The sequence below is a fragment of the Pteronotus mesoamericanus genome, unplaced genomic scaffold, assembly GCF_021234165.1.
Source record: "Pteronotus mesoamericanus isolate MK-2021 breed Mesoamerican mustached bat unplaced genomic scaffold, CSHL_Meso_final contig_2, whole genome shotgun sequence".
NCBI classification, from domain to species: Eukaryota; Metazoa; Chordata; class Mammalia; order Chiroptera; family Mormoopidae; genus Pteronotus; species Pteronotus mesoamericanus.
The window spans coordinates 17,921,987-17,945,818 of record NW_026555084.1 but is presented as its reverse complement, the minus strand read 5'-3'; the positions used below and the strand labels follow the sequence as shown (position 1 = coordinate 17,945,818).

At 42.4% G+C, this 23,832-nt stretch overlaps 2 protein-coding genes across 7 annotated transcripts in view; one reads left to right on the top strand and one right to left on the bottom strand.

Annotated features, from left to right (window-relative positions):
- The window catches only part of TCERG1 (transcription elongation regulator 1), a 58,064-nt gene extending 47,989 nt beyond the window's left edge, over positions 1-10,075 (top strand). For 3 of the 6 annotated variants that reach the window (XM_054568229.1, XM_054568226.1, XM_054568225.1), the window contains 6 exons: positions 2,854-3,018; positions 3,296-3,478; positions 5,443-5,622; positions 6,280-6,363; positions 7,538-7,638; positions 8,828-10,074. In XM_054568229.1, the coding sequence (XP_054424204.1) occupies positions 2,854-3,018; positions 3,296-3,478; positions 5,443-5,622; positions 6,280-6,363; positions 7,538-7,638; positions 8,828-9,029 (915 nt within the window). In that variant the 3' untranslated portion in view covers positions 9,030-10,074. Of the gene's footprint in view, positions 1-2,853; positions 3,019-3,295; positions 3,479-5,442; positions 5,623-6,279; positions 6,364-7,537; positions 7,639-8,466; positions 8,561-8,827 lie in introns of all 6 variants that reach the window. The other 3 variants (XM_054568227.1, XM_054568230.1, XR_008528710.1) reach the window with 2 other exon arrangements.
- Positions 10,076-12,903: 2,828 nt separating this feature from the next.
- GPR151 (G protein-coupled receptor 151) lies at positions 12,904-14,175 on the bottom strand. The gene has a single exon (XM_054567936.1). It carries the CDS (start codon positions 14,173-14,175, stop codon positions 12,904-12,906), a length of 1,272 nt encoding a protein of 423 aa, XP_054423911.1.
- Between the last annotated feature and the right edge of the window lie 9,657 nt (positions 14,176-23,832).

Sequence of the window (23,832 nt, the reverse complement as noted above, 5' to 3'; positions counted from 1 at the left end):
AAATGTTTTTCTCTTTGCATTTGTAACTAATCCTTTTTTTCTACATACTTTTTTAACGTAACTATTTTATGTATTCTGTTTTATAACAACTGAATAGACTTTACGGTTTTGTGCTGTGTGGCCTGTCAATCAGTTCAGTCTGACAGCTGTCAATCACTGATATGCAAAGTGTTATTGGATTCCTTAGTGAGGAAAGAATTGGTATTTCTCTGTGTGGTGACTTTAGCCTCCTGCAGTTCTGGTACTTAACATTTCTTTAGTTTTTTCCCTTATGGAGTGATGAGAGTTATGCCCAGAATGTGTCAATTAAAATAAGAAATTAAATAGACATTACATCTAAATAAACCTGTTATATTTAGCTTTATTTTCTTTTGATTGAAAAACTTTAATTCTTTAAATTACAAGTTTGGCTTTGTACCATTACTACATTTTTTGAAAAAGTAAAACTTTCTCAGCCAATTTAAAGAATGCAAAAATCAGTTATTAACTAGGCCATGAAAGCATAAAACATCTTTGAAGTGAAGGTTTAAATATAGTGTTTGGTTAATGAAGTTTGTTTACATTCTTCATGACTTTCACTGTATAATCTTATGAAATATATTGTCTGTATTGGTGTTTTTTGTTGTTTTGATCCCATTTTAATTGTGCATAATTGAAGAGTAAGATCAGTATCATGCTGATATGTTAGAATTTCTTTCCTTGTTCTTGGGATTCTCTAATTGAATCAGTAGCTACATAATAAAAGTTTAAAGGTAACTGGTGAATCAAAAGTCTGTGAAGGACATTCACTTTCAGTGAAATTTTTTTTTTTTTTTTTTTAGTGGGGATTTTCATGCTAAAGGGTTCAATCATTTTCATGTATCCTTCATTGGTAATTTTCCATTTTATAAAAAAATGCCCCCAAAACTGTTTATTTTTACTAGACTGTTTTGTTTGCCAGAGTAGCTACCCTCAAGTTTTTATCATAATTTTTTATTATAACCAAATTTTTATAAAATTGTGGTTCAAATAATTTACCTTTTGGAACAGCACATTTGAAGTTATACATAATGGAGTTAGTCCTTTTATGAAATTGGCTTTTTTTCCTCTTTCAAATTTTCTGCTGGACAATATTATTTTTATTACAGTATATAAGACCAAGGAGGCTCTTTCTCCCTATTAAATTAAAAGGCCTAGATGGTAAGGTGCTTTCATATTTGGTGAAAAAGTTTTATATAATGTTTACTTTGACTATACATCACACATTTTAAAAACTTTGATACTTTTTACTTTATAAGCTTTATGTGTAATATTTGAAAATTATTTTGAGCTAATACAAATTCCTGTGGCTTAGAAAGATTCCTATTTGATAAAGTTTGCATGTTTTTATTTAATATGAATTTTACATTTTGTCTTCTAGTTATCACATGCATCCAGGATTTGGTGTTCATTTTGTCAGATACAAAGTAGACAAGATGAACAGCAAATTTGTTACATCACTATGTCCAGTAGTTTCTTTATCACTGTCTGGAAATGCTGGGTTTATGAGTATTTCTCAGTAATCCAAACAAAGTCAAGAGCCAGGCTGAGTAGCTCCACAGCTGATGAGCTCTTTGCCTTTTTAAAAATTCTCTGATGTAGAAATGGTTTCTTTAAACCTGTCAAGAGTTTTCCAGAAAGGACATCAACCTCCCTTTTAATCCTCTAATAGGAGCAATGAGGTTATAGGAAGAAATGAGAGGGTTGGAGTAGACAGAAGGAATGCTTCATTTATTTTGTGCCCACAATTTTAAATTCTGATTGCATTTCTAATTTCTCATTCCCTTGGTGAGGAGGGAAGGTAGCTATTTTATCTCTATGTGGAGAAGAGGTTCTTGACATGGTCAGAATCCTCTGCTGAAATGACTTGGCTAATGGGGTGTCTTCCCAGAGGGGAACACAGAATAGCTTAGATGAGACTAAATTTTAAAACAGGCCCTCAAAAGTACATAACAGTAAAGACTTCATTTATCCCTTTCCCCATCAAAAAAAACTTTATAAATATATTTTGTGGGAGAGGGTTTCTAAGTATTGTATATGTTGATACTTAAAGGATTAATCTTATTTAATACCTTTATATAATATTTACTAATTTGATACTTCAGTTGTTAGGTATGTTATTTCATTAACACATTCTTAGTTGTATCACAGTAAAGGCAAACATGTTTAATGGCTAAAAAGTACAGAAAATCTGAATGCAGTATTTTTTAGTAATTAATTATGACCAACATAGAAATACTATAATTTTCTTGTAAATAAGGGTAAAAACATTGCTCTTTTTCAAAACTAAAATATAAAAATTTAACTTTTTAAAACAACTTTAACAGTAGTTTCAGATTTGTGGTGATTGAGACTTGCTATTTGTGCTCAACTATTTCTAAATTCCCCTATTAATTTTAATGAAAGTTTTATTCATCTGCTTTTTAAAAGAAATCATTCTTACCAGCTTTATGTTAAAAGATTTTACTATCAGTTTGTAAGCTGGCTCTTAGCTAAAAATGAGGGTAAATTTATATTCCTTATAAAAACATGTCAGTGCTGAGATCAACTGTTATAAACAACATAAACATTTTTTATGTATCTGAATAATTTCATTGGAGAACATGATTTATCTTGAATTTGGTATATTTTAAGTGACAGGCTATATGTGTGTTGATTTTTTATATTTCTCATGAAAGAGCAATCCCAATACTCTCTTACTAAAATTTACTCTAAGTATGTTTAAAAAGTTATTTTCACTTTAAGGTAAGTGAACTTTTTTTTTTTTTTAAGTTGTAAACATTTAGATATGAGGAATTTCTCACTGTTTTTCCTTCATTCTGTTTTGAAATGTAGATTAAATCAGATTTCTTTGAACTATTATCTAATCATCACCTGGACAGTCAGTCTCGATGGAGCAAAGTAAAAGACAAAGTAGAAGGTGATCCACGTTACAAAGCAGTGGATAGTTCATCAATGAGAGAAGACCTTTTCAAACAGTACATTGAAAAAATAGCCAAGGTAACCATTGTGTTTACTTGTACTGTAACTGTAGAATAATAAAATCCTTTATTGCATTATAAAGGTACTTGGTGCTGTTTGGGGGTTTGGGAGTTTTCTTTTTTATATTCTTAATATAGGAATCACGTGTAGTTGAATTGGAAATGAGGTATGGTGTCTAAGTATACAGTATTCTTGGTAAAAAGTAGGTTTGAAATTTAGTATTTGGCAAGCCTAATTATTTTATGGAAAAATTTTGATGCAGTTGGTAAAAAGGATAATGTAATTTCACTTACAGAATTTAGATTCAGAAAAAGAAAAGGAGCTTGAAAGACAAGCCCGCATTGAGGCCAGCCTTCGAGAGCGAGAAAGAGAGGTTCAGAAGGCTCGATCAGAACAAACAAAAGAAATAGATCGAGAGAGGGAGCAGCACAAGCGGGAAGAAGCGATCCAGAATTTCAAGGCGCTTCTGTCTGACATGGTATGTAGGACTTTTTTACTCTATTTGTGTCGAGTACTGGATGTTAGAAATCTGTTTTTGACCTCATACTGAACATCTTAATACTCTTTAAATTGAGGGATACAATTTGGTGAGTTACTTATAAAGTGTTTTAAAATTGAGGACTTTGTATTAGCCCTGTGGGCATAGGCAAACCCCTCGATATTTAACATTTTCAGAAGTGAAATGTTTTGTAAAAATGAAAAGTCTTCATATTTTAGTGTCAGAGCTACATTTTTATTTTGATTTTGAGGAAGCCATCCTAAATTATCACACAACTTACCAGGCCGTAGTAAGAAACAAAGTGTGCTGAACATAATGGGCCCTTTGTTGGCGCTTTGGAGCTGTCACTGTTGATGGCCGCTTCGCACCCGTGGAGGTGGTGTGGGAAGTAGGCCTGGCGGTGCTGGTCCCAGGCGATAACCTGGGCCTTGCTTGAAAAGCCCGTCTGCATTACCCAGGGTAAGTGTGGGGGCTCTGTTGTCCCTGCGGTGATGCCCCGGACTGCCCTGCTCGTCTGCTTGGTTTTTTCCCTTGTTTTGTTGCCATTTTTCCCTCTGTTTCTTTTCTCTCAGTGGGGCTCTTCGTATCACTTCTGTCGGGTCTTTAGATTCCTTCCCTTGCTTCTGCTGATCAGTTTTCAGTTTCCCCTGTGTCTTCTCCAGACAGACGGACTTGTTTCTTCATCTCTCTCTGCCTCTGTGTCTCCCAAATTTCACTGTTACTGCAGTCAGAGAAATCTATGTAAAGGGCAGATCTGATTTTGCGGTTCTGCCGGGTGCTTGAGAAGGCTGTGGTCCTCTTCACTCGGAGCCGCCGCCTGCATTTTGACGTCAGTCTCCTTAGCTCCCCCACCTCCTTACTGCCGTACCTGCTTCGGTGTCCTCTCTCGCCCCTAATTAGGCTCTAGCCTTGTGGAACTACCCTTTAATGAACCATCCTTACATTTGAAGGACCCCGTCTTGCTGCTGCCAGCCCCTCCACCTACAGTGCTTTCAGACTTCCTGCCACAGCGGCAGACGTCCTCATTCTCCAAGAACACACTCAAATACCTTGTCTGTGAGGCTGAGCCCAGCGCACCTGGGCAGATCTGATCTCACAGTGGCTTTTGTTACCCTTGTGCTCGGTGTGTGCCTCTGCAGCACTTGCCGCACGTTGTTGCGGTTGTTGGCGTACAGTGCCTGTCTTACAGTGCGAGCCCTTTGAAGGGAGCACTTATTTTGTATTCCCAGGGCCATGCATAGTGTTTACCTGACATGTATTTAGAGGCTTCGTAGATGTTGGTTAAATAAATGTTTTTATGTTTCTTTTTTCTTACCTTTCTGTCTTTTCAGCCCCCATGTTTCTTAGCATTGGCAGCAGTGACTTAACTGCCAATGCCACTGCCAGCAGTGAAGCTTACCTTTCTTCTGGTCGGGGAACCAGCTCTATCTGTCTGGTTGTCTGTTATCTGGTCGTCTTCACTGTGTCAATTCTTGCTTATACTTGGTAGTGTCACTTCTAGTATGTATTGTAGTTGATAAGTCCCAGTTTGAGCTCAAGATTTATTGTGGCGGTGGGTGTGGTTGTGTGTGTGTGTTGGTGCTACAATAAGACATGTATTTCATGTTTTATTTGTATTTATTTGTATTAGAAGTTGGTAAGATGTTAAATATAGTACCTAAATACTATTAAAGTGATTAGAGACCATAGTTGATGGAAGATACCATCTCTTCATCCTTCCTCACCTCTAAACACATACTCAGTAGGTTAGGTGAGCTCTGGGAGGTAAGATTTCTGGATTAAAGGAGCGGATTTTCGGTGACTGCTTGACTACTTATCTGCTTAAATAAGATGAAGTAACCAGAAGCTTCTTTTATTAAATGTATGATTCCTAAACAAATAAGCCTTTTATTGTTGAGGTATGGAAAGATAAATCTGGTGATAGATGCAGTTCTCTGTTCTAGGTACGTTCTTCAGATGTGTCGTGGTCCGACACTCGGAGGACCCTGCGGAAGGATCACCGCTGGGAGTCTGGGTCCTTGCTGGAGAGAGAGGAGAAAGAGAAGCTTTTTAATGAACACATTGAAGCACTTACCAAAAAGAAGAGGGAGCACTTTAGGCAACTTCTGGATGAAACTTCTGCAGTAAGGGTCTCTTATTTTTCCTATTTTAATCTATATGAACCTATGTTAATTCCACAAAGCAATACATTGATACGACATTTACTGTCATGGTCTTTAGATCCATTACTGGAATTCATGGGTTATGGCACTTCTAATAAAATGTTGGTGATATTCTTACTATTTAAAATTTATTTCTTTTCATGGTTTTCAAGTTCATATCTGCTCCTGTGGCTGCTATTCAGAATGTCCTTAGCATGTGCAAGCACTGATCACTCCTGATACTAGATTTAATAAATTCCTTCTTTTGCTCCATTTTCACTTTGGTTCATAGCCCCTTGTTTGTCACTGTGTACAGTCTGTTGTCCAGGTTTTGCTCCTGTTTAACTGCTCTTTTTTGGTGATGATTCCTTCCAAAGTTATGGCTTTGCCCCTGGAGATACAGGGTTTGCAGGTGATTGTCTTAGGCTGCCTTGAGTATGGCCGTGGAAATAACTCTTGTGGCAAGCCAACGCAAAGAAACCTCGTTAGAGCTGCTTCCCTGTCCCTAACTAGCTCACTTGCACTTGGCATTACAGGAGACTGCAGGCCCGTGTGTGCTCTTACGTACCACGTGTGCTGCGGTTTGACCCTCAGGGAAAGTGCTGTATTCATGTTTCTTACTACCTTGTCTTTTCACAGATTACCTTGACATCCACATGGAAAGAAGTGAAAAAAATCATTAAGGAAGATCCTCGGTGCATTAAGTTCTCCTCCAGTGACAGGGTAAAAGGATTTTGTCTTTTTGTTTGTTTTGTTTTGTTTTGTTTTTTGGGTCACTTTATAAATATTAATTGGGTGCTTCATCAGCAGCACTAGTATGTTAACCAAAATTAAGCTGATGGTTTTGTGTGAATAACTTTTAAGTGTACAGGAAATAAATCTGAATTTTAAGTTTATATTTTTCTTTTCTTGCACGATATATTAACAAGACAGCACAATAGAAACTTTAAAAAAAATTAATCCTTGTGACCCTGGCCAATTGGTTAGAACATCGTTCTGATACACCAAGGTTATGGGTTCAATCCCCAGTCAGGGCACATACGAGAAGCAACCAGTGGAATGCATAAATAAGCAGAGCAACAAATTGATGTTTCTGTCTGCTTCCCTGCCTTTCTGTCTCTGTAAAATCCATTTTACAGCTTTTAAAAATTAATCTTTGGGGTTAAACCTGTGCTTTGGGATTTTAGAGATTCCCTGAAGCCATAGTTTTAATTTATTGTATAGCCAGGATCCACTAGATAGACGTGGTTAGGCTGGCAGTTGGTACCAGACTGTCAAAGCACCTGACTTAAGAGCTCCACTTGTAGAGCTCCGTGTAGAACACCGTAGTGTGACCTCTAATTCTCACACGCTCCTGAGCCTTGGGAATAGAGGAACCTCGGGTGTGGGAGGTCGGTGAGCTGAACCCTGTTTTGGTCCTGTCTGACTCCTGTGTAGGAAACAGACTCAGGTAGGGTCTGAAATAGGGAATGACGTCAAGAAGTAAAACTTACCGCAGTCCATTTTATCCCACCATTCTCCTTTCCTGGTTGGTTTCTCTAGTAGAGTCCAAAACCCATAGATCTAATATTCTCATTAAGTGATGTTTCAGATGTGAGCACCACAGAATATACAAGGCTGGGTTAAAGTGGTAGACTGGTAGCTGAGAGACCCAATATCAGTTTCTAACTTTCCTGATTGTTTAGAATTGATAATAAAGTCTTCTTTTAGCTCAAAGAGTTTATATCTATCATAACTATCACTAGAAAATAAGTGTACTTTATTGACTTTTTCTTTTGAATGTTTTAGTTTGCAGTATGACTTACAAATTATTGGTTTTATAAATAATTGGTACTAAATTAGTGGATTTTTTTCCCCCCAATCTTACTGGTTTGGTGTTTTGTTTTTTGTTCTTTAGAAAAAACAGCGGGAGTTTGAAGAATACATCAGAGACAAATACATCACTGCCAAAGCTGACTTCAGGACGCTTTTGAAAGAGACCAAATTTATAACATATAGGTGTGTGCGATGAAATGTTTCATGTCGACAGTTGTTGTCTTTACTAGTCCTTACTCTAATGGCCAGAGCATACTTTGCATTCACACACATGTTGACATTATTAATTTTTAAGAATAAAAAGCAGCCATAGCCAACTTTTATCAAAGGCCAAAAACAGCCAGCCCATCTCTACCTTACTTTTTTTTCTTTTTCTTTTTCTTTTTTTTTTTAAAGAAAGGGCCCAGATGTCAATTCTTTGTGTTACCCACCCATCCACTTTTTTAAACAGACTTTTGTTTTTACTTCACTGCTTTTTTAGGAGCGCCCCCCAACTATATACGAATTGTATTTCATGAACAGACTTTTAAAATAATCCTTCACTATCAATTATCTTTGCCTCCTCTGAAGACCATTCAGTGTTGCTGAATCATTCTCAAGCTTGAAATCATCTTGTTTAAGCTCAGTGAAAACATTTTTTCTCAGAGGGAAGCAGTTTGCTGCATACTTTAAAGAAATTTTTTAATTATAAAATCAGAGCTTTAAAACAGGATTTCGCTGTAGCATGCCCAGTCGTGCCCTAGCCCCAACAGTTCGCCATTAGAACAGTGTGACGTTGCTTAGTATCAATGCAGGAAACCCTGGTTGTTTCATGCTCCAGCTTTTCTTCCTATAAAAGAGAAATTTGAAACATCTTAATGAAGGGTATGTGCACGGGAGGATAGATAGTGCTGAGGGTGTGGTTTTTAGGTATTTTGTCATTGGATTTTTTGGTCAGGATCCTTAATGTTTTGCATCAGCTTGGGCTTTTAAATTAGATGTGAAGTAAGACTTCTTTCTACATTTTTATAGTTAATTTAGTGAAAGATGTGAAAGTGAAAGCTTGTGAAAGATGCTGGGATTGGCAGCCCCGCAGACTGAAGTCCTCTGTTCATCCACAGAACAGGTACAGCACGGGCAAGACTCACCCACCCACCCTCAGCCCTGATCTGGAGGGACCGCCAGTAGGGGTGGGAGGGTAATGCAGCTTCTGAGGCCCTTTCACTCCTTGGAGTCTTTGCTGAGGCGACTTACAGAGGTGACCACTGCAGTGAAATTTTTCTTAAAAAAAAAAATGGAAACACAATTAGGAAGTAGATGGACATTTCCAGCTCATATCTGAAAGACCTATGAACAGCAGCCAGTAATTCTTGGACTTCTTTTCTTATTTCAGATCCAAAAAGCTAATCCAGGAATCTGATCAGCACCTGAAAGATGTAGAAAAAATTTTGCAGAATGACAAACGGTATCTAGTACTAGACTGTGTGCCCGAGGAGAGGCGGAAACTGATCGTGGCGTACGTGGACGACCTGGACCGCCGGGGGCCGCCCCCGCCTCCCACGGCCTCAGAGCCCACCCGACGGTCAACAAAATAGTTCTGCGCACTCTTCCACAGGGGTATCTGTTGATTCAAAATGCTTGCATGAGCCAGTTTTCAGGTTTTTACATGTATGTGCATTAGTCAAACTATCGCAAAACCATCTGACGGACAGAAGGAGAAGCGTTCGTGACCAGTTGCTGACAGAACACTTTGGGAATATTTATGCTCTTCTTTGTGTGGCATGACTGACATACATACTCAAATGTAGGCTGTCTCTAGTAAATCTAAAATCTTGAAGCTAAAAAATCATCCTTCTATGAGGTGTGGCAGTCAGTGACTTTTGGTGACATTCTTTCTAGCAGTGTTATACCTTGAAGACATAGGAGTATTTGTGGTTTGAACTTGCAAGATACAAATACCACAGACTCCAAGGAAACTTAAGTTGGGGTTTGTTTTGTTTTGTTTTTGTTTTTTAAAGCGGGTAAAAGAGAAAACACTGAAAATTGAATTCTTATCTTCCAGAGGTTAAGATTATTATAATGGACATACTTTTACCTTTGTCTGTAAAGAACACTTTAGTTTTATTTGTTCACTTATGTACTTTGATTATCCCCTCTGAATTGTAGGCCAAGTCTTGTTTAGCCTAAGAGAAGATTTATGGAGTAATTTCTTCTCAGGTGTGGAACCACGGTCATCATGTAACATGCTGGCCAGACGAGAGCTGCTGGTTAAACGTGCTCGCCATTCAGTGATCTCTCTCAATGTTCTGGGTTAGACAACAGATTGCCTTTCTGGGTGTTCCCTGTAAACTATACTCCTGTTTGAATGTTAAACTTTTGTTTCTAAAGTTTAATTTTAAGATGTTTGAATGTTCAGTTTATGTATTTGAACTACAATAAACCAACCCTTTTTATATATGTGGATTGTATATGATTATGTTACATGGTTTATAAAAACTTCTTTTAAACCTGTTAAAAGCAGCAGCAAATGTAATTTGGTACCAAAAAGAAGTTGACTTTAAGTCTCAGATATCACATATTTTTGAAAGGCTTGACTATAATAAATTATTTACAGTACAAAAGAGGTGGGATTTGTAAAGAACCATTTTGGTACTCAGTTTCTTAGCAGTATCTTACTGTATTTTAACAAGAAGCTGATTTTCGTTTTCTTGTTTTTGCTTTTACATTAACATTGACAGTTAATGTTTTAAAGCTACTCTTTAAAAGTGCCATGCCCACCATACCATGAAACTTAACCTTTGGTTCCCGGTTGTTCTTTGTAGCTTTACCTCCCAGTTTAAAAAGACCCTTCTATTTTATTCCTTCATAGGTTTCTAGTTTCACCACATAAATAAAATGTTTAGAAAAATAAATGTCAATAGGATAACCTGTTTTCTCTGTTAATCTTACACACATTGTGATTGTAACAAAACCTAAAAAAAAAAAAAAAAAGGAATACCAACAGATCTGGATCTGTTATGTGCACACAGATACACATCACCCACATACACAAACACATTCACATCTATGTTACTTAGTACTTAGCTTAAATATTTTACGTGCCTCAAAATTGAGGGGAATTTTGTATGTAGTGACCTGGAATTGATCACTTCAAGGTTTTAACCTGTAAAATTGCTAATTAGGATTTTTTTCTTCTTTTTCCCTCTTCTCCCTTTTTGAAATCCATTTTTATAAATTCTTTGAATGATTTTTAAGTTTCATGAGGAGTGGAACTGAAGAGTTTGACAAGAGGAACACAACTATTACAGAACTATGACTGCCTTTCAAAGGGGAAATTTCTGGAATGGTTTGTTATTTTGAATTCCACATAGTATTGTTTGCCCCTTCACTACATTCCCTTTCTTATAGTGGAGAAGTGGGAAGAAAATGGTTCGGAGATACTTGATTTCCTGCTTTTGTTATAAAGTATTTGGGATTGATTGCTCATATAAGTTGCAGATCAGATTCTCGGTGCAGATTTCTTTGGAGACCAAGTCAGGACTTTGTGTATTCAGTTCTTAATAGAAGGGTGGTTGTAACTACACTGTTTCAGTACTGCATCTTGATCTGCTGCTGATCAGCAAACACTTAAAAATAAATGAGTCAGTTCACCCTAAGACTTGTGTTTAAGGTCTGACCTCAAAATGCCTCATTGTGTCAAATGATGGTTTTGAAAGGAACACTCAAGACCAAGACTATATATCTCCAAAACTACCTGAAGTGAAATAGTTTTTATTTGTTCATAAGTTAAAACATCGAACACTGGAATCTTACATCTACATTTACAACATATAATGTACATAAAAATCTTTAATTCAGATAGTTCATCACAGACAATTTTAAAGGTAATCTGTTTGTATAACTATGCAGTCTTAACACAAAAACAATATTTTGGATACCTAGGTTAAATTGTACTTGATCTGATCATGTGAACCTTAGAATAAAATTTTTAATGAACCAAGTGTAAACAGCCCTATCTTTTGTGTTAAACCATGACCATTCGTAAAAACAAAAACCAAAACATCCACCGACTGAACATTTTTTAAAAAAAATAAAAATTCCATCCACAATGATTTTATTATATTTCAAATAATTCATCACTTGCCTTAAAGACAGTTCTTTCCCCTGAGAGAATCCTTCAGTAAAAATACCTCAGGGTTCCATTACAGAGTAATCGAGAACCATGGATAAATGCCTTTATTATATTTAATAGAGGAAGAAGTGTATCATAATCATGTCCATGGGGGTGTGCTTCAACTTGCTGTCAAATTCCTGCTCAAGCTATGCTGGTAATATGTTTGGGAACACGAAGTTTTATTCCTTCTCTTTCTGTGTCTTCCCCCTCCCCCTTTTTTTCTTTATGTTACTCTCCATTGTCTTTATAACTTAAAAACAGGCATTTTAAAAGTTGAGTGGGGTTCAAGTTAAATGGTAGGAGTATGTTTTAATGTTACTTAACCAGAAAGTTCATTTCTATCCTCCTCTTACAATTAATTACATTTGATGATTGCCTTCAGTAATTAATAGCTCTCTCACTAGCCATAGCTTATAATTTATCTTGAGAGAAAGGACAGTGGGAGGAACAGATTGATCTCTGCTTGCAGGAGAGTGACTCCTGTATTTGAGAAGAGATACGAGGGTAGTGTTTCAAGTTCTCTCTCCATGTCAGAATAGAGACCATCACGCATGATAAGCTGCTCAAATCCTTAGACTTAGAAACTGAAGACTCACTGAAGTGGCATTAAAAAGCTCAGTGAAGCAGATTTTGGTATAAGGCAAAGTTTGAATTTACTGAAACTTGGCCAAAATAGCTATGGTTTGAAATCACCCCAGAATTGGAATAAGGTGATGTTTCTTATCCTGCAACCTTCAGTCTTCGACATTCTGTGTAGCTTTTCATCAAGGAAATTTATTTTAAGCACGTGAAGAGAGCTCATTGAAATTTATTCATTAGTATGTTAAAGGGGAAAACCTCATTGTGTGGACGTAGATTTTGAGCTCTAGTTACGTGAAATAAAGTTCGATAGGTGAAGTCAGGGCTAGCAGGTTCAGGAAGAAACTAAATAAAGGGAAAGGGATTCAGCTTTTGACAGAGAAGCTCCCCTCCAGCCGGCATGTACACGGCTGAAGAGCAGCCGGTAAAACGGCCACAGAGAGCAATGACAGACTAGCCGAGCTTTCTAGTCCCTTGCAGCACAACATCACACGACAGTTCCTTGGGCAGCCTGCTGCTTTTAATTCTGAAACATAATCACTGCTCCTAACACGGTGTTCTACTTACCAAATTACACATTTTGAATATGTGGGCTGTGAAGCAATTTTTGTAATTCCTAAGGTGGTTAATTTTTGTTTTATATGACGTCAGCCATATTGATGAACAGCAGTACAAGTAACTACAATAATCACAATTTGTTTTGCTTTGAGACGTAATCATTTTTCCCTGTCTCCTGTCTCTTGATCGTCGTGTTCCCAGGGGACAGGGTCATTGTCTTGCACACAAGGGGCTGTGTCCCTCTCATGCCAAAACTGCTCTACGTCAGGGAGGACAGGAATCTCTGCCCTCTCAGCTTTCTCTTTTCTGGAGGAGGGAGAGCCAGCTTTATCTTTTTCTGGAATGGATACTGGGGACTCTGGAGAGGGCACGTTGTCAGGAAGGGCCTCTGAGTTACCAACTGGTGGTTCCTGAGACTCCAAGGCAGCCGGGTGCTTTTTGGTTACCATCCATTTCCATAATCCTTTCACGCCTTCCTTGAACTCTTCCGACATCACTAGGAAAATGAGAGGATTTGCCGAAGAGATGGAAAACATCAGGACCTGAGACAGGGCTATGAAACCCTGCGGCGGGGCCGGAATCCCAGCCTTCAGATGCCACATCCACAGCCACGCTATCCATCCCGGGAGCCACAGCACAGCAGAGGTGACGGCGATGCTCACCAACATCCCCGTGAGCCGCTTCGAGCGCATCTGGTTTCTCAGATTTTGAGTCTTAGTTCCTCGTTTTTGACACTGGCCATAAGCTCTCCAGAAATAAAAGCTGGCAAAGAGGAATGGAAGGCAAAACACCAGAAGAGGGTAGAGCTTGCCAAACACGGACATGAACTCTTCGGCCATGGCGGGTATGTCCACGAGGCACATTTCCACACCGGCGTGAAGCCTTGTGGTGCTAAAGAAGCATTCTGGCAGGGACAGCAGGCTAGCCACAGCCCAGATGGCCACCAGCACTGACCAGATGGTGCGGTTGTGGATACTTACTTGCTTGGCTGGGTCACTTGCATACATGAAACACCCTTTGGCCACTGCAACGATGGTCAGGCTCTTGGCTGCCATGCACGTGTGGATGAACCAGTCGGAGGATTTGCAGACAAACCAGCCTAGATCCCAAACACCCCTGGAGTACGCCGTAGCCCGGACGGGTGCAGAAAACAGCAGGAGAGAGAGGTCAGCCAGACTGAGATTCAGAATCAGGGAGTGGATCAGGGACGGCTTTCCTTTCCAAGCACTGTGAAGGAGGATGCCGGTCACACACAGGTTCCCCACGAAGCCCGCCAGGCAGACAGCCACCAAGAGAGCTGGGACTACGGTCCGCCAGTCCTTGGAGTCAGAGGGCAGGTACCCCCCGGCAAAGTGGAGGTGAGCAAGGGACACGTTCATGGTGCTGGAGTTGGAGTCTGCAAAGGTGGCTGCCAGCGTCGCCTTTTCCATCCTCGCCTCTCTCCAGAGCTTAGCTGCTTTTTGTCTTTTGGCCTTGGCTCTTTTGCGTAGGAAATAAATACGCTGTCGCCAGAGTCAAATGAGACCTCTGGACCCTCCCCTTGCTTATTTTCTGAGAACAAAATGTGGAGGGAGCTTGACTGCTAAGCTCTTCTGTGCGGCACGGAAAATCCATTGGCTGCACTGACTGACAGGCAGCAGGGGCGCATGGTGGCTGCTCATTAGCAAACCTAATAGCAAAGTGTCAGCCTCATGGAGAAAAAAACCCAATACACCCATAAATGATAAATGAGGAGAGCATAACATGTAAGTGGGATAGGTTCCTGGGGGGTCGCCAGAGCCAATCAAGGCAATTATTTTCAACCAGCTGTTTCTGAAATCTTGACTGAGGTCCGTAATGCAGCAAACACTACATCCTCGAAACTTACACATGCACCAGAATCACCCGGGTGGTTTGATCCAGCGGATCTGGTGTAGGTTAGAGCACATTTCTTTGTCCTTAGAATGCTGAGCAGCCTTCAGTAGAGGGATTACTCTGTTCTGAGGCTGTGATTGGGGGGGAAAAAATTATGGAACCAGGGAGAGATTGTGCCTTAGAAGGACCAAGCCGAAAAGGATAGTACTAGGTAGGAAGGGAGGACAGAAGAGGCAGCAGGGAGACAGGGAAACAGAGGATGCTGGGACTTGGAATTTGCTGCCTTTGACGCCTGGTGGTGTCCCGGGCTTGGAAGTGGGCTTCCGCACGCACGCCGCGACCCCAGCAACAGTGCAGCCGCCACCCCATATGCCTCAGCTGGGTCCCAGGCTGCTTTTCCTGACAGGGACACCACCCATAGTGATCATGCCAATAGGTAGCTCCTGGAAACTCAGAGGCACTAATAAAACAAAGGAAAAGCTGAGCCGTAGACTTTTTTTTTTTTTTTTTTTTAACTTCAAGTTGCAAGGGACCTCCGCCAGCTTAATTTTCAAAAGAACCCAGACCAAGCAAGTTGGTAGCCAAGCTTTTAAGTGGCTTCTGATAAAAGCAGAGAGATGTGTGATCTCTTACTAGGACTCGGCGAAGTTGCTCAGTTCCAGGGCAGGGTGAAGGACAGAGGCATACCTCGGAGATACTGCCGGTTCGGTTCCAGGCCACCACAACAAAGTATCGCCACAAAGAGAGGCCTCATCTTTTGGCTGGAGGAGGGTCTTGGCTTTCAATTTGTAAAGGATGCAACATCTGCGGAGCACAATAAAAGGGGGTATATAATAACCTGTACAGAATAGCCTGTAATGAGCATGATACATTGAGTGCGTCCTAAGCGCCAGCCTCTGTGCTAAGTGTTCTCACGACAACCAGAGAGGGTACGATTAACGCCCCTGCTAAGGTGATGACATTGAGGCAGAGACGTGAAAGAACTTGCCCGTGGATCCGAAGACCACACGCCTAGCAGATGACAAGAGCTGGGAGAGGGACCCCCGCGGGTCTGACCCCGCAGCCTGTCCCTCGCAGCCTGCCATCCTGCCCTACTAAGGAAGTTGGGGGCGGCTGACTGTTATTGAAGCCCCGCGATCCTGCGGTTGGTAGACTTCAGCGCAACGATGCGTTGAGCCCTTTGGCACGGGATGGAGAGCTCCGGGCCCCTTCCTGCTCTTGGCCAGTACGGGGCCAGCCCCGGGGAGCCCAAGGTGGCGGAGAGTCCTTTTCTTTGAGGAGCTACCATCTGGTTGAGGAGATGACCAACCAAGAAAGGTCAACGACAACACTACAAGCCTCCTGGCCGAGGATGCTTGGACGAGGTGCCCCCGGAGCAGCCCGAGAGTCGGCAAGGAGGAGGCCGGCGAAGGCCGCCTTGGAGAACGAAATGCGAGCCGAGGCCGCGCCGTGCACCGGCCTGCTGGTCTCCGCCGGCGCCTTTCGGTAACTCATCGCCGCTGTGTATTCAGCCTCCTTGTACGGACAACGCCCCAGAAAACAGCTGCTTCTCATCCGAGGCGTTAGCACGGTTTACTTCAGGCCCTGGGAGCTGACCCCTCCTTCTACCTCCAGGTTTTCACGCTCCGCGCGTTGCAGGTGACGCCCGGGCGGGGCGCAGCGAGCAGCCCGGCCCCGCGGACCAGCTGCGGGCCGTCAGCGCGCGGCGCCACCCACGGCGGCCCTCGCTCGCACTGCTGAGGCTGCGGGAAGGCCGCACGCGCGGCTGGTGTCTCCTTCTGCGCCCGCGACCTCGCTTGTGCAGGCTTCCTTTCTCCGGTCCTCTGGTTGGGCTCTTTTTTGGACGTCCGTTATCCTGTTTCGGGGAGCTCCCTTTTGCTGCAGCGCCTTCTTGAGTGTCGTGTCCCCGTTATTTGGCGTCCGGTTTGATGGAGTGTCGTTCCAGGCTGCAGGTGCTCGCTGAGGGACCGTCCATCGCTACGGTAAGGGCCGAGGAGGTCCGGCTGGGTTTCAGTGGCCCTTCCTCAAAGACAGACCCCCTTCCCCACCCCCCGTCCCCGTTTCTGCGGTTAATGCCAGGGGAGGAAAGACGATGGAAGGAGGCGGACTGCTGTCTCTTACAAAGTGGTCACCCAGTCCGGAAGCGGGTGATCCTTTTGCCCTGTTATTCCGTGTCCGTAACCGTGTGCTGGGCGCTTGTGTGTGTTTCCAGACTTGATGGCCACCGACTGAGAGCCGGAGCTAGGCCTTGTCCCTAGAAGGTGAGTCTGTGAGCTCTGAGAGGGGACTTTTTGGATAGTCTGGGAGGAGCCTTTCTTTTCCAGGTGTGGTGGCAGGTGCTCAGGCAGTGTGCGTGGCGCCCGGTTCCTTGGGCGCAGGCCTCCAGCGGGGCTCCAGCAGGCTCCGCGGCCAGAGTGGCCCTTTTCGCTCCTCGTGCCGTTGTGCATCTTTTTCCTGCCTGGGTGGTTTGCCTCTGTAGCGACTTCGCGTTTCGGCTGCGTGCAGGATAAACCCTGGACAGGGGTGGAAAGGTCCTTTGGAAAACAGGAGGACGACAGGACCACGAGGAGGTGGCTGCCTTGTGTCAACTTAGGTAGAACTTTCAGCTTTCTTGGGGGAAAAAAAAAAATCTCTCATGGTCCTACCAAAACACAGCTGCGGTTGATACTGTGCTATTTCCTTTTATCTGTTTTTTCTTTTGCGAGAATTTGTTCTTTGTTTACATTGTTGTGATGCAAATTGTAATGGCAGCTATGAATTTTGTTTTAATGTAATGAGAGGCCCCGATCAACCAAAGACCCTGCAGAGAACTCGCAGGGGTGGATTTCACCCTAAAAGAAATGGCAGTGGGTGCTAGTTTGTGGGGGCACATTGTCCTAAGCGAGCAGAAAGGACTGAAATATCTAGATGGGCTCCAATTAAAATCATACTTTGGACATAATAAACCCTTTCTTGGCTACAGCTATTCGGTAGGTTACGTTTGCTGTGGGACCTTACTAAACAACATGTCCCGTCATTTAGAGGAAAATCTAGGTGTCAAATCAAAATTCCACTGCCACAATCCCCTTGTAGAATAATTTTTTCCCCATTCTTTAAAAAAAATTTTCTACTGATATATAATTCACATATCATACAATTTGCCCATTTAAAGTAGCCAGTTGAGAGGTTTTGGGCGTTTCATCTTTTCACAGGCTGGCCCATCCTGAGTGTAGAGATGTAATGCGCTTGGCTCAGCGCGGGCGGGAGCTGGTTCTATGCCTACCAGGTCCAGCAGGTGGCGCGGCATCTTCGCACGTGAATCAAACACCCCAGGACCGCAGGCGAAGGCTTGCTCTCAAGTGTTTAGAGATTCTTGGCGAACCTGATTGCTTGGTGGCTTGTTAAGAAAGAGAGTAATTGCCATCCCGAAGTCTCAGACTTTGCCTGGCTTTTTCAAATGGGGGAGGCAGCCCTTGTGGTCTCCAGGTTTTGCCCTTCATGGTAATTCTTGGGAGGAAAAAAGTTTAAAAAAATTGTTTAAAATCATTCCCCAAGAACAAAATATATACTGACTCTCTGAAAGGAAAGATGTTTGGATGAAAGGGAAGGAAGGTTAAAGATATGTCAACCTGTGTACACAATGTTTGTCGGTCAGCTTTTCTGCTGAGTGCATTAAAGCAAAAACAAAAAGTTGTTAAAACACTTTCAGTCCCTCATTACAAATCCTTGTTGAAAGTTCAGGAAATTCTAAAATTTTTCTCCTAAAGCTTCCTTAGGCATTGTTTTACCCCTTTGTTTAGTAGTTGTAATTGAGGAGTTTGAGTTAGTCTCACAAAATACGTCTATAATATTTACTCTCATAAAAATTTTAAAATGTAGGTAGAGGAGATGATCGTCATTGTTTTGCAGAAGAAACTGAAGCACCCAGAGGTGCGACTTGCTGGTGGTCGGCCACTTAGGTGCCCCCTGACCCCGACTCCGGGTGTCTGCTGCTCCAGCCCTTCCCGCCAGATCCTCCCGAGAGCTGGTTTCAGGTGTCCTGTGTTTGTCTCTGCTGCTGCTGTAATAAATAGCGTGGATTTAGTAGCTGGAAGCAACACAAGGCCTCTTACAGTCCTGGGGGTCAGCAGTTCTAAAACCAAGGTGTCGGCCGGCTGCTTTCTGTCTGGAGGCTTTAGGGGAGAACCCACTTCTCTGCCTTTTCTAGCTCCCGGAGGCTCCCGCTTTCCCCGACTGACGTTCCTCCCCTGCCTGCAAAGCCAGCAGCACAGCCTCTGCTCCTCCACCTCTGCTTCCATCGTCACATCTCCCGCCCTGACCCTACCACCTCCTTCTTATAAAGGACCCTTGTGATTGCACTGGGCCCGCGGGGTAATCCAGGATAATCCCCCCTCTCCAGGTCATTATCTTAATCACATCTCCATGGTTCCCTTTGCCAGGTAAAGGCACAGCTTCCTGGGATTAGGGAGTAGCCCTCTTGTAGCGGGCAGCTGTTAACTGTCTTCCCCCTTATTGTAAAACAGTTTGATGGTAGTAAGTTTGGGAAATGCTGGACTAAACAAGGTAGACTAGGACTTCTCTGCACCTTAAAAAATAATTACCGGAGCTTACATTTGTTGAGACTTGAGTATTTGCAAAGCACTTTGGTAAGTTTTTACTTGGGCTATCTCATTTTGTTCTCATGACAATGCGAAGGCGTTCTCTTTCCATTTATCAGATGAGGAAACTGAGATTCAGTTGCTCGCGGTCACACCCCTATGCGGTGGCAGAGCTGGGATTCAAACTCGGAGTTATCTGATGCTAGAGCCTGAGTCTTGGAGATTCAGAATATTAATATTCTCCTTTGTAAGACAGGAGGTTCGGGGTTCACAAATTTTCAAATTAATGTAGCCGGGGTCATAGCATTTTCCCAGGCTGGCGTTCTTCAGACAACTTTATGAATTTCGGGTGGTGAACACACAATACAATAGACAGATGATGTATTATACAACTGTACCCTGAAACCTAGATAACTTTATTAACCAGTGCCACCCCAATACATTTAGTAAAAAAAGAAAAAAAGGAAACTTTGTGAAATGATCAACTCGGTGGTCTCCATGTCACTGTTACCCAACGGAGCGCCGTGTGCTGGCGCCAGTGTTCCAGAGCTGCGCCGCCCAGTAACGGAGTCGCTGGGCACTGGGGCTACTGACCGCCCGGCCGCCTCGAATGGGGTTAGGACCACTTGGAGGCTGAATTTTACATTTTATTTAATTTGAATGATTAAATGGAAATAGCCCCATGGTCCCACGTGGCTGGTGGCTGCATATTGGACAGCACAGCTCTTCGTTCTTCCATATCTGATGTTGAAGTCTCGCCCAGGCCCATGTGGTTACTTTACTTGTGAGTGTCTACTGTATTTGACAATTAATTGCTATCAAAGGATGTGTCTTTGTGGTGGGAGATAATGTGACACAGGGCATCAGGTGTCACGGGAGTCGCCGGGGGGGATTTGTAGGCTGTTTGGTCTTGGACTTGGATGGAACTACCTGGGGTGTGGGTTAGGGTGCAATAAACTCCGCCAAGGACAGACGTCCTCGCTGAAGAACTCTTCGGGCATTTAACAAGGATCTGTGAAGCCGTCCTAGAAACCGTGGGAAAATCAAGGAAGCGGGACTAAGGACCTGTCAAGTCTCCGAAGCCACTGTTTGGGGAAATAGCATGTGCTTCTGTGAGAAAAGATCATCCGTAATGTTACATAAGACTATCCCACTGGAGATGTAAAAGCAAGTGCCAAGGGAATGTTATGGCCAACGGTGTTCCCACTTTTATGAAGTCTTAGGCAGGAGCTCAATACCTGCGACGGGTAAGAGGGACGTCTGTGTGCTGGAAGCAGTGTGGGGTGGAGCCGGGGGCCTGTTTTCCGAGATGTTCCCCCACATCACTTGTTGCCGAGGCCCTCGGGGCTCCTTCCTGACACTCTGGGGTCTATAAATCACAGGGGAATCCAGAGGATAGTTTCATAGCTCAGAGGCAGGAGAGTTTCTGGTTTCTCAGAAAAGGCCGCACGGGTATCGATGAGATGCGATACCCCCCAGATAGCTCTATCTGTGTATTTCAGATACTCTTTATATGTGTATATAATGTTGAAAAGATCCTGCTAGATGCGATTGTAAGTTTACCTTTTCTTTTCATATTACGCTATCTTTAATGTCTGTTGAGCGTCCTCTTTTATATTTGCGTGGGACAGGATAGAGATTGGGGAGGAAGGGTGTCCTTAGGATGTCATGTTACTGAGCCAGGCCATTCCCATCAAGCTTCGGTATATTCTTTACTCAGAACCAGCCTTAGCCATTATTTTTTAGAAAAAGCCATCCTTGCCAATACACGCCAAATGACACTGGGGATCATTGAACTGGCGTTAAATCTTGCTGCAGTCTTTTGTATTCCTGTGTTACGTGGGCACAGGGATTACATGGAAAATTGAATCGTATTAAGTCCTTGAGTGCTTCACGTGACTATTTCAAGGTCTTCTCCCACCAGTTTTAAGCATTCCCGTGCATGAAGCTACTGATTTAAGGTCACAAGACGCGTCAGTGAGAGGCCTGGAATTCGAACCCAGGCTGTCTGGCTCCGGCACTTGAGCTCCAAAGCACTGGCCTGCCTCCAGAATAGACTTTCTTTCCGATAACTGTAACGCTAGGTGGTGAGTTGCCATGGGGAGTTGGGGACCAGCCCCGTGAGTCGTGGAAATGTGTACGCTGGATACTGCCCGTGCTTCTGGTACGGTTATTTCTCCTGTGATATTGACCAGAACCCAGACATCCCCTCCCTGGGGTCTTCCAGTAAGCCCTGCTTACTATAAAAATAATGGTTCCATCGATCTCTTTATGCATGTTTACAAAAATTATATACATTATGTAATTTTGAGTGGAATTCTACTAGGTTCCATCACAAATGAATCCTCTTTCTTTTTTATTGTGTAATATGTGTAATGCAGTGGCTCAAGAGACTTTGATGGGGGGTGGGGATGTGTGTATGCAGGTGACCTACAGGGAAGATGAGTCAGAGGTCTCCTCAAAGTGCAATTAATAAATATTATAAAATACCCCATAATATTTTGCCTTTAGAATTAGTACTTCCTGGAATCAAACAAGTCTTGAATTTTATTCTTTTTTTTTCATCAACAGTTTTTGTTTGCCATTAAGCCTCTGCCAAGACCAAATCGTTTTTATTTTTATTTCATTTTGACATGCTTAATAATGTCTCTTGCTATTTCAGTTGTGTTATGTTTGAGAACTATACTTCTGGTCACCACCGCAATTTTATTTTTCCAGTTACCATCTATTTTTAATAACCCGTTCACGTGTTCACACAATTGTGGGACTCTAGTTAAAGACTCTGCTTCTTAGCCCAAACAATTGCTTAGCAGGCAGCGCCCCCTGCTGGCAGTTCAAGATACCAGTCGTTCAGCTGGTGGGTGTAATTCACAAGCGAAAATACAGGTTGAACAAAGATTAGGGACTATTGCTGAATGGGATGTGGATAAAAATACTTTTAGTACATGGTGAAAGATTTAAATGATCTGAAGACAAACCAGAGTATTAAAAATACTTTTAATTAGGAAAAGGATATTTGAGTACAGATAGAGGAAAATGAACAGATAGATGAAAATGTTTAAAATGCCTGTGAGGGGAGACTCTTCTCCTGAACTGGGGGTCAAGGACCAGCGACGTGGGCATTGCTCGGGGGCTTGTTATAAATGCAGAGCCTCAGGTCCCACCCCAGCCCTCCTCCTGGATCAGAACCTGCATATAACAAGAACCTCAAACGATGGATTCCTCCGTGCAGGAGAGTAAGAAACGCGGGCGTACAGCGTAGAACAGTGGGAGTGTTTGCCTCATGGACTTAAGCCTTGGAATTGGGTTAGAACCCCAGCTCTGTGATTTATTAGCTGTGTGGACTTGACCGGGTAACATTCCTGTGCCTCAGTTTCCTCATCTGGAATCAAGGAATAACATCAGTGGACCCCCCAGGGGACTATGGTAAGGCAGCCGTCACCACCATCATCGCTAACGTTTAATGAGGGCTCGCTCCGGTCCAGACACTGTTCTAAGCCCGTTTTATTAACTCATTAATGAGATGATGAAAACGACAGGCTGGGCAAATGGTAAACGCTCATCAAATGAGAAAAGTGATGGGTTGCGGTTATTATACTCCCTATAGAACCGGGCCTTTGAGCCAGCTGGGTGGAACGGGCTGCCCCGGTGAGCAAGCGAGGACTGCGGGGACGGGCGTGGCGACGCCGGAGCCTGCTGGGCGCTTCGAGGGCGGGCCGGACGCCGAATCCTCGGCCCGCTCTTTGTGATTAGTGATGCAAGAAGAGTCACGTAAGATAAAACCAGTGTTCAGAGAAAGTGCGTAATCTTGTAAACAACAGGAGAGCTGCTTAAAAGAGTGGTTCTCAAACTTTTTGAGGACCCCAAAGAGCTTTGGTTTATGTTCTTTGTATCTACCAATATTCACCTTATTTGAAACTAAATCTGAGAAAAATGTAAAATATTAATCTATTTTAAAATAACAATAATCAACCCATCCCACGATACCTGAAGTAATTTTTTTAGTTTGCTATTGCTGCTTTTTATTTTTTTAATTGTATTCTCCATTACCATTTATCCTCCGTAGACCCCTGTCTCTCAGTAAGTAATATTTTATAAGAAATAACCACTTTTTAAAACAAAATATTTTGTGAGAAAGGTGGTATGTTTTTATGGTTTTGCAAATCTCTCAAGTGCCTGGCTCAACAGAATAAAGCTGGATTCTCCTATCTGCTTCTGCATTCAATCTGCTGAAGTATCACTCACCAGGTAGCTTCTGGAAAACTCCACTGAACTCTCATGAAAGGATGAGAGCAGGGAAAGGCAAATTACGTTTTAGTATCGTTAGGAAATAGTTTTGATCTCATGGGCCCCCTGAGAGGGTCTCAGGGATTGTCAGGAAACTGGTGTCTTAAAAACTAAAGTACATTCATTGTAAGCAAATACATGTAGTTGAAGACAAACTATTTATTCTTCTACATTAATTAGTTGCTTAAAGGGACAGTGCTTTGGGGGATTTCAAGGTATTCTTGAAATGTATGAAACAATTTCCGTAAGAATTCTCAGTTTTTGCTAATTTGGATTGGTTTTACCCAACTGTGGGTTTTATTGTATTTCCATAGGAGTCTTTGATTAGGTGCACTTGGCAATTAGCTTTTGGTTTCCAGTTCAGCTGCA

Bases quoted from the DNA above. Each gene is read 5' to 3' on its own strand.
- GPR151 (XM_054567936.1), bottom strand. From the start codon at position 14,175: ATGGAAAAGGCGACGCTGGCAGCCACCTTTGCAGACTCCAACTCCAGC.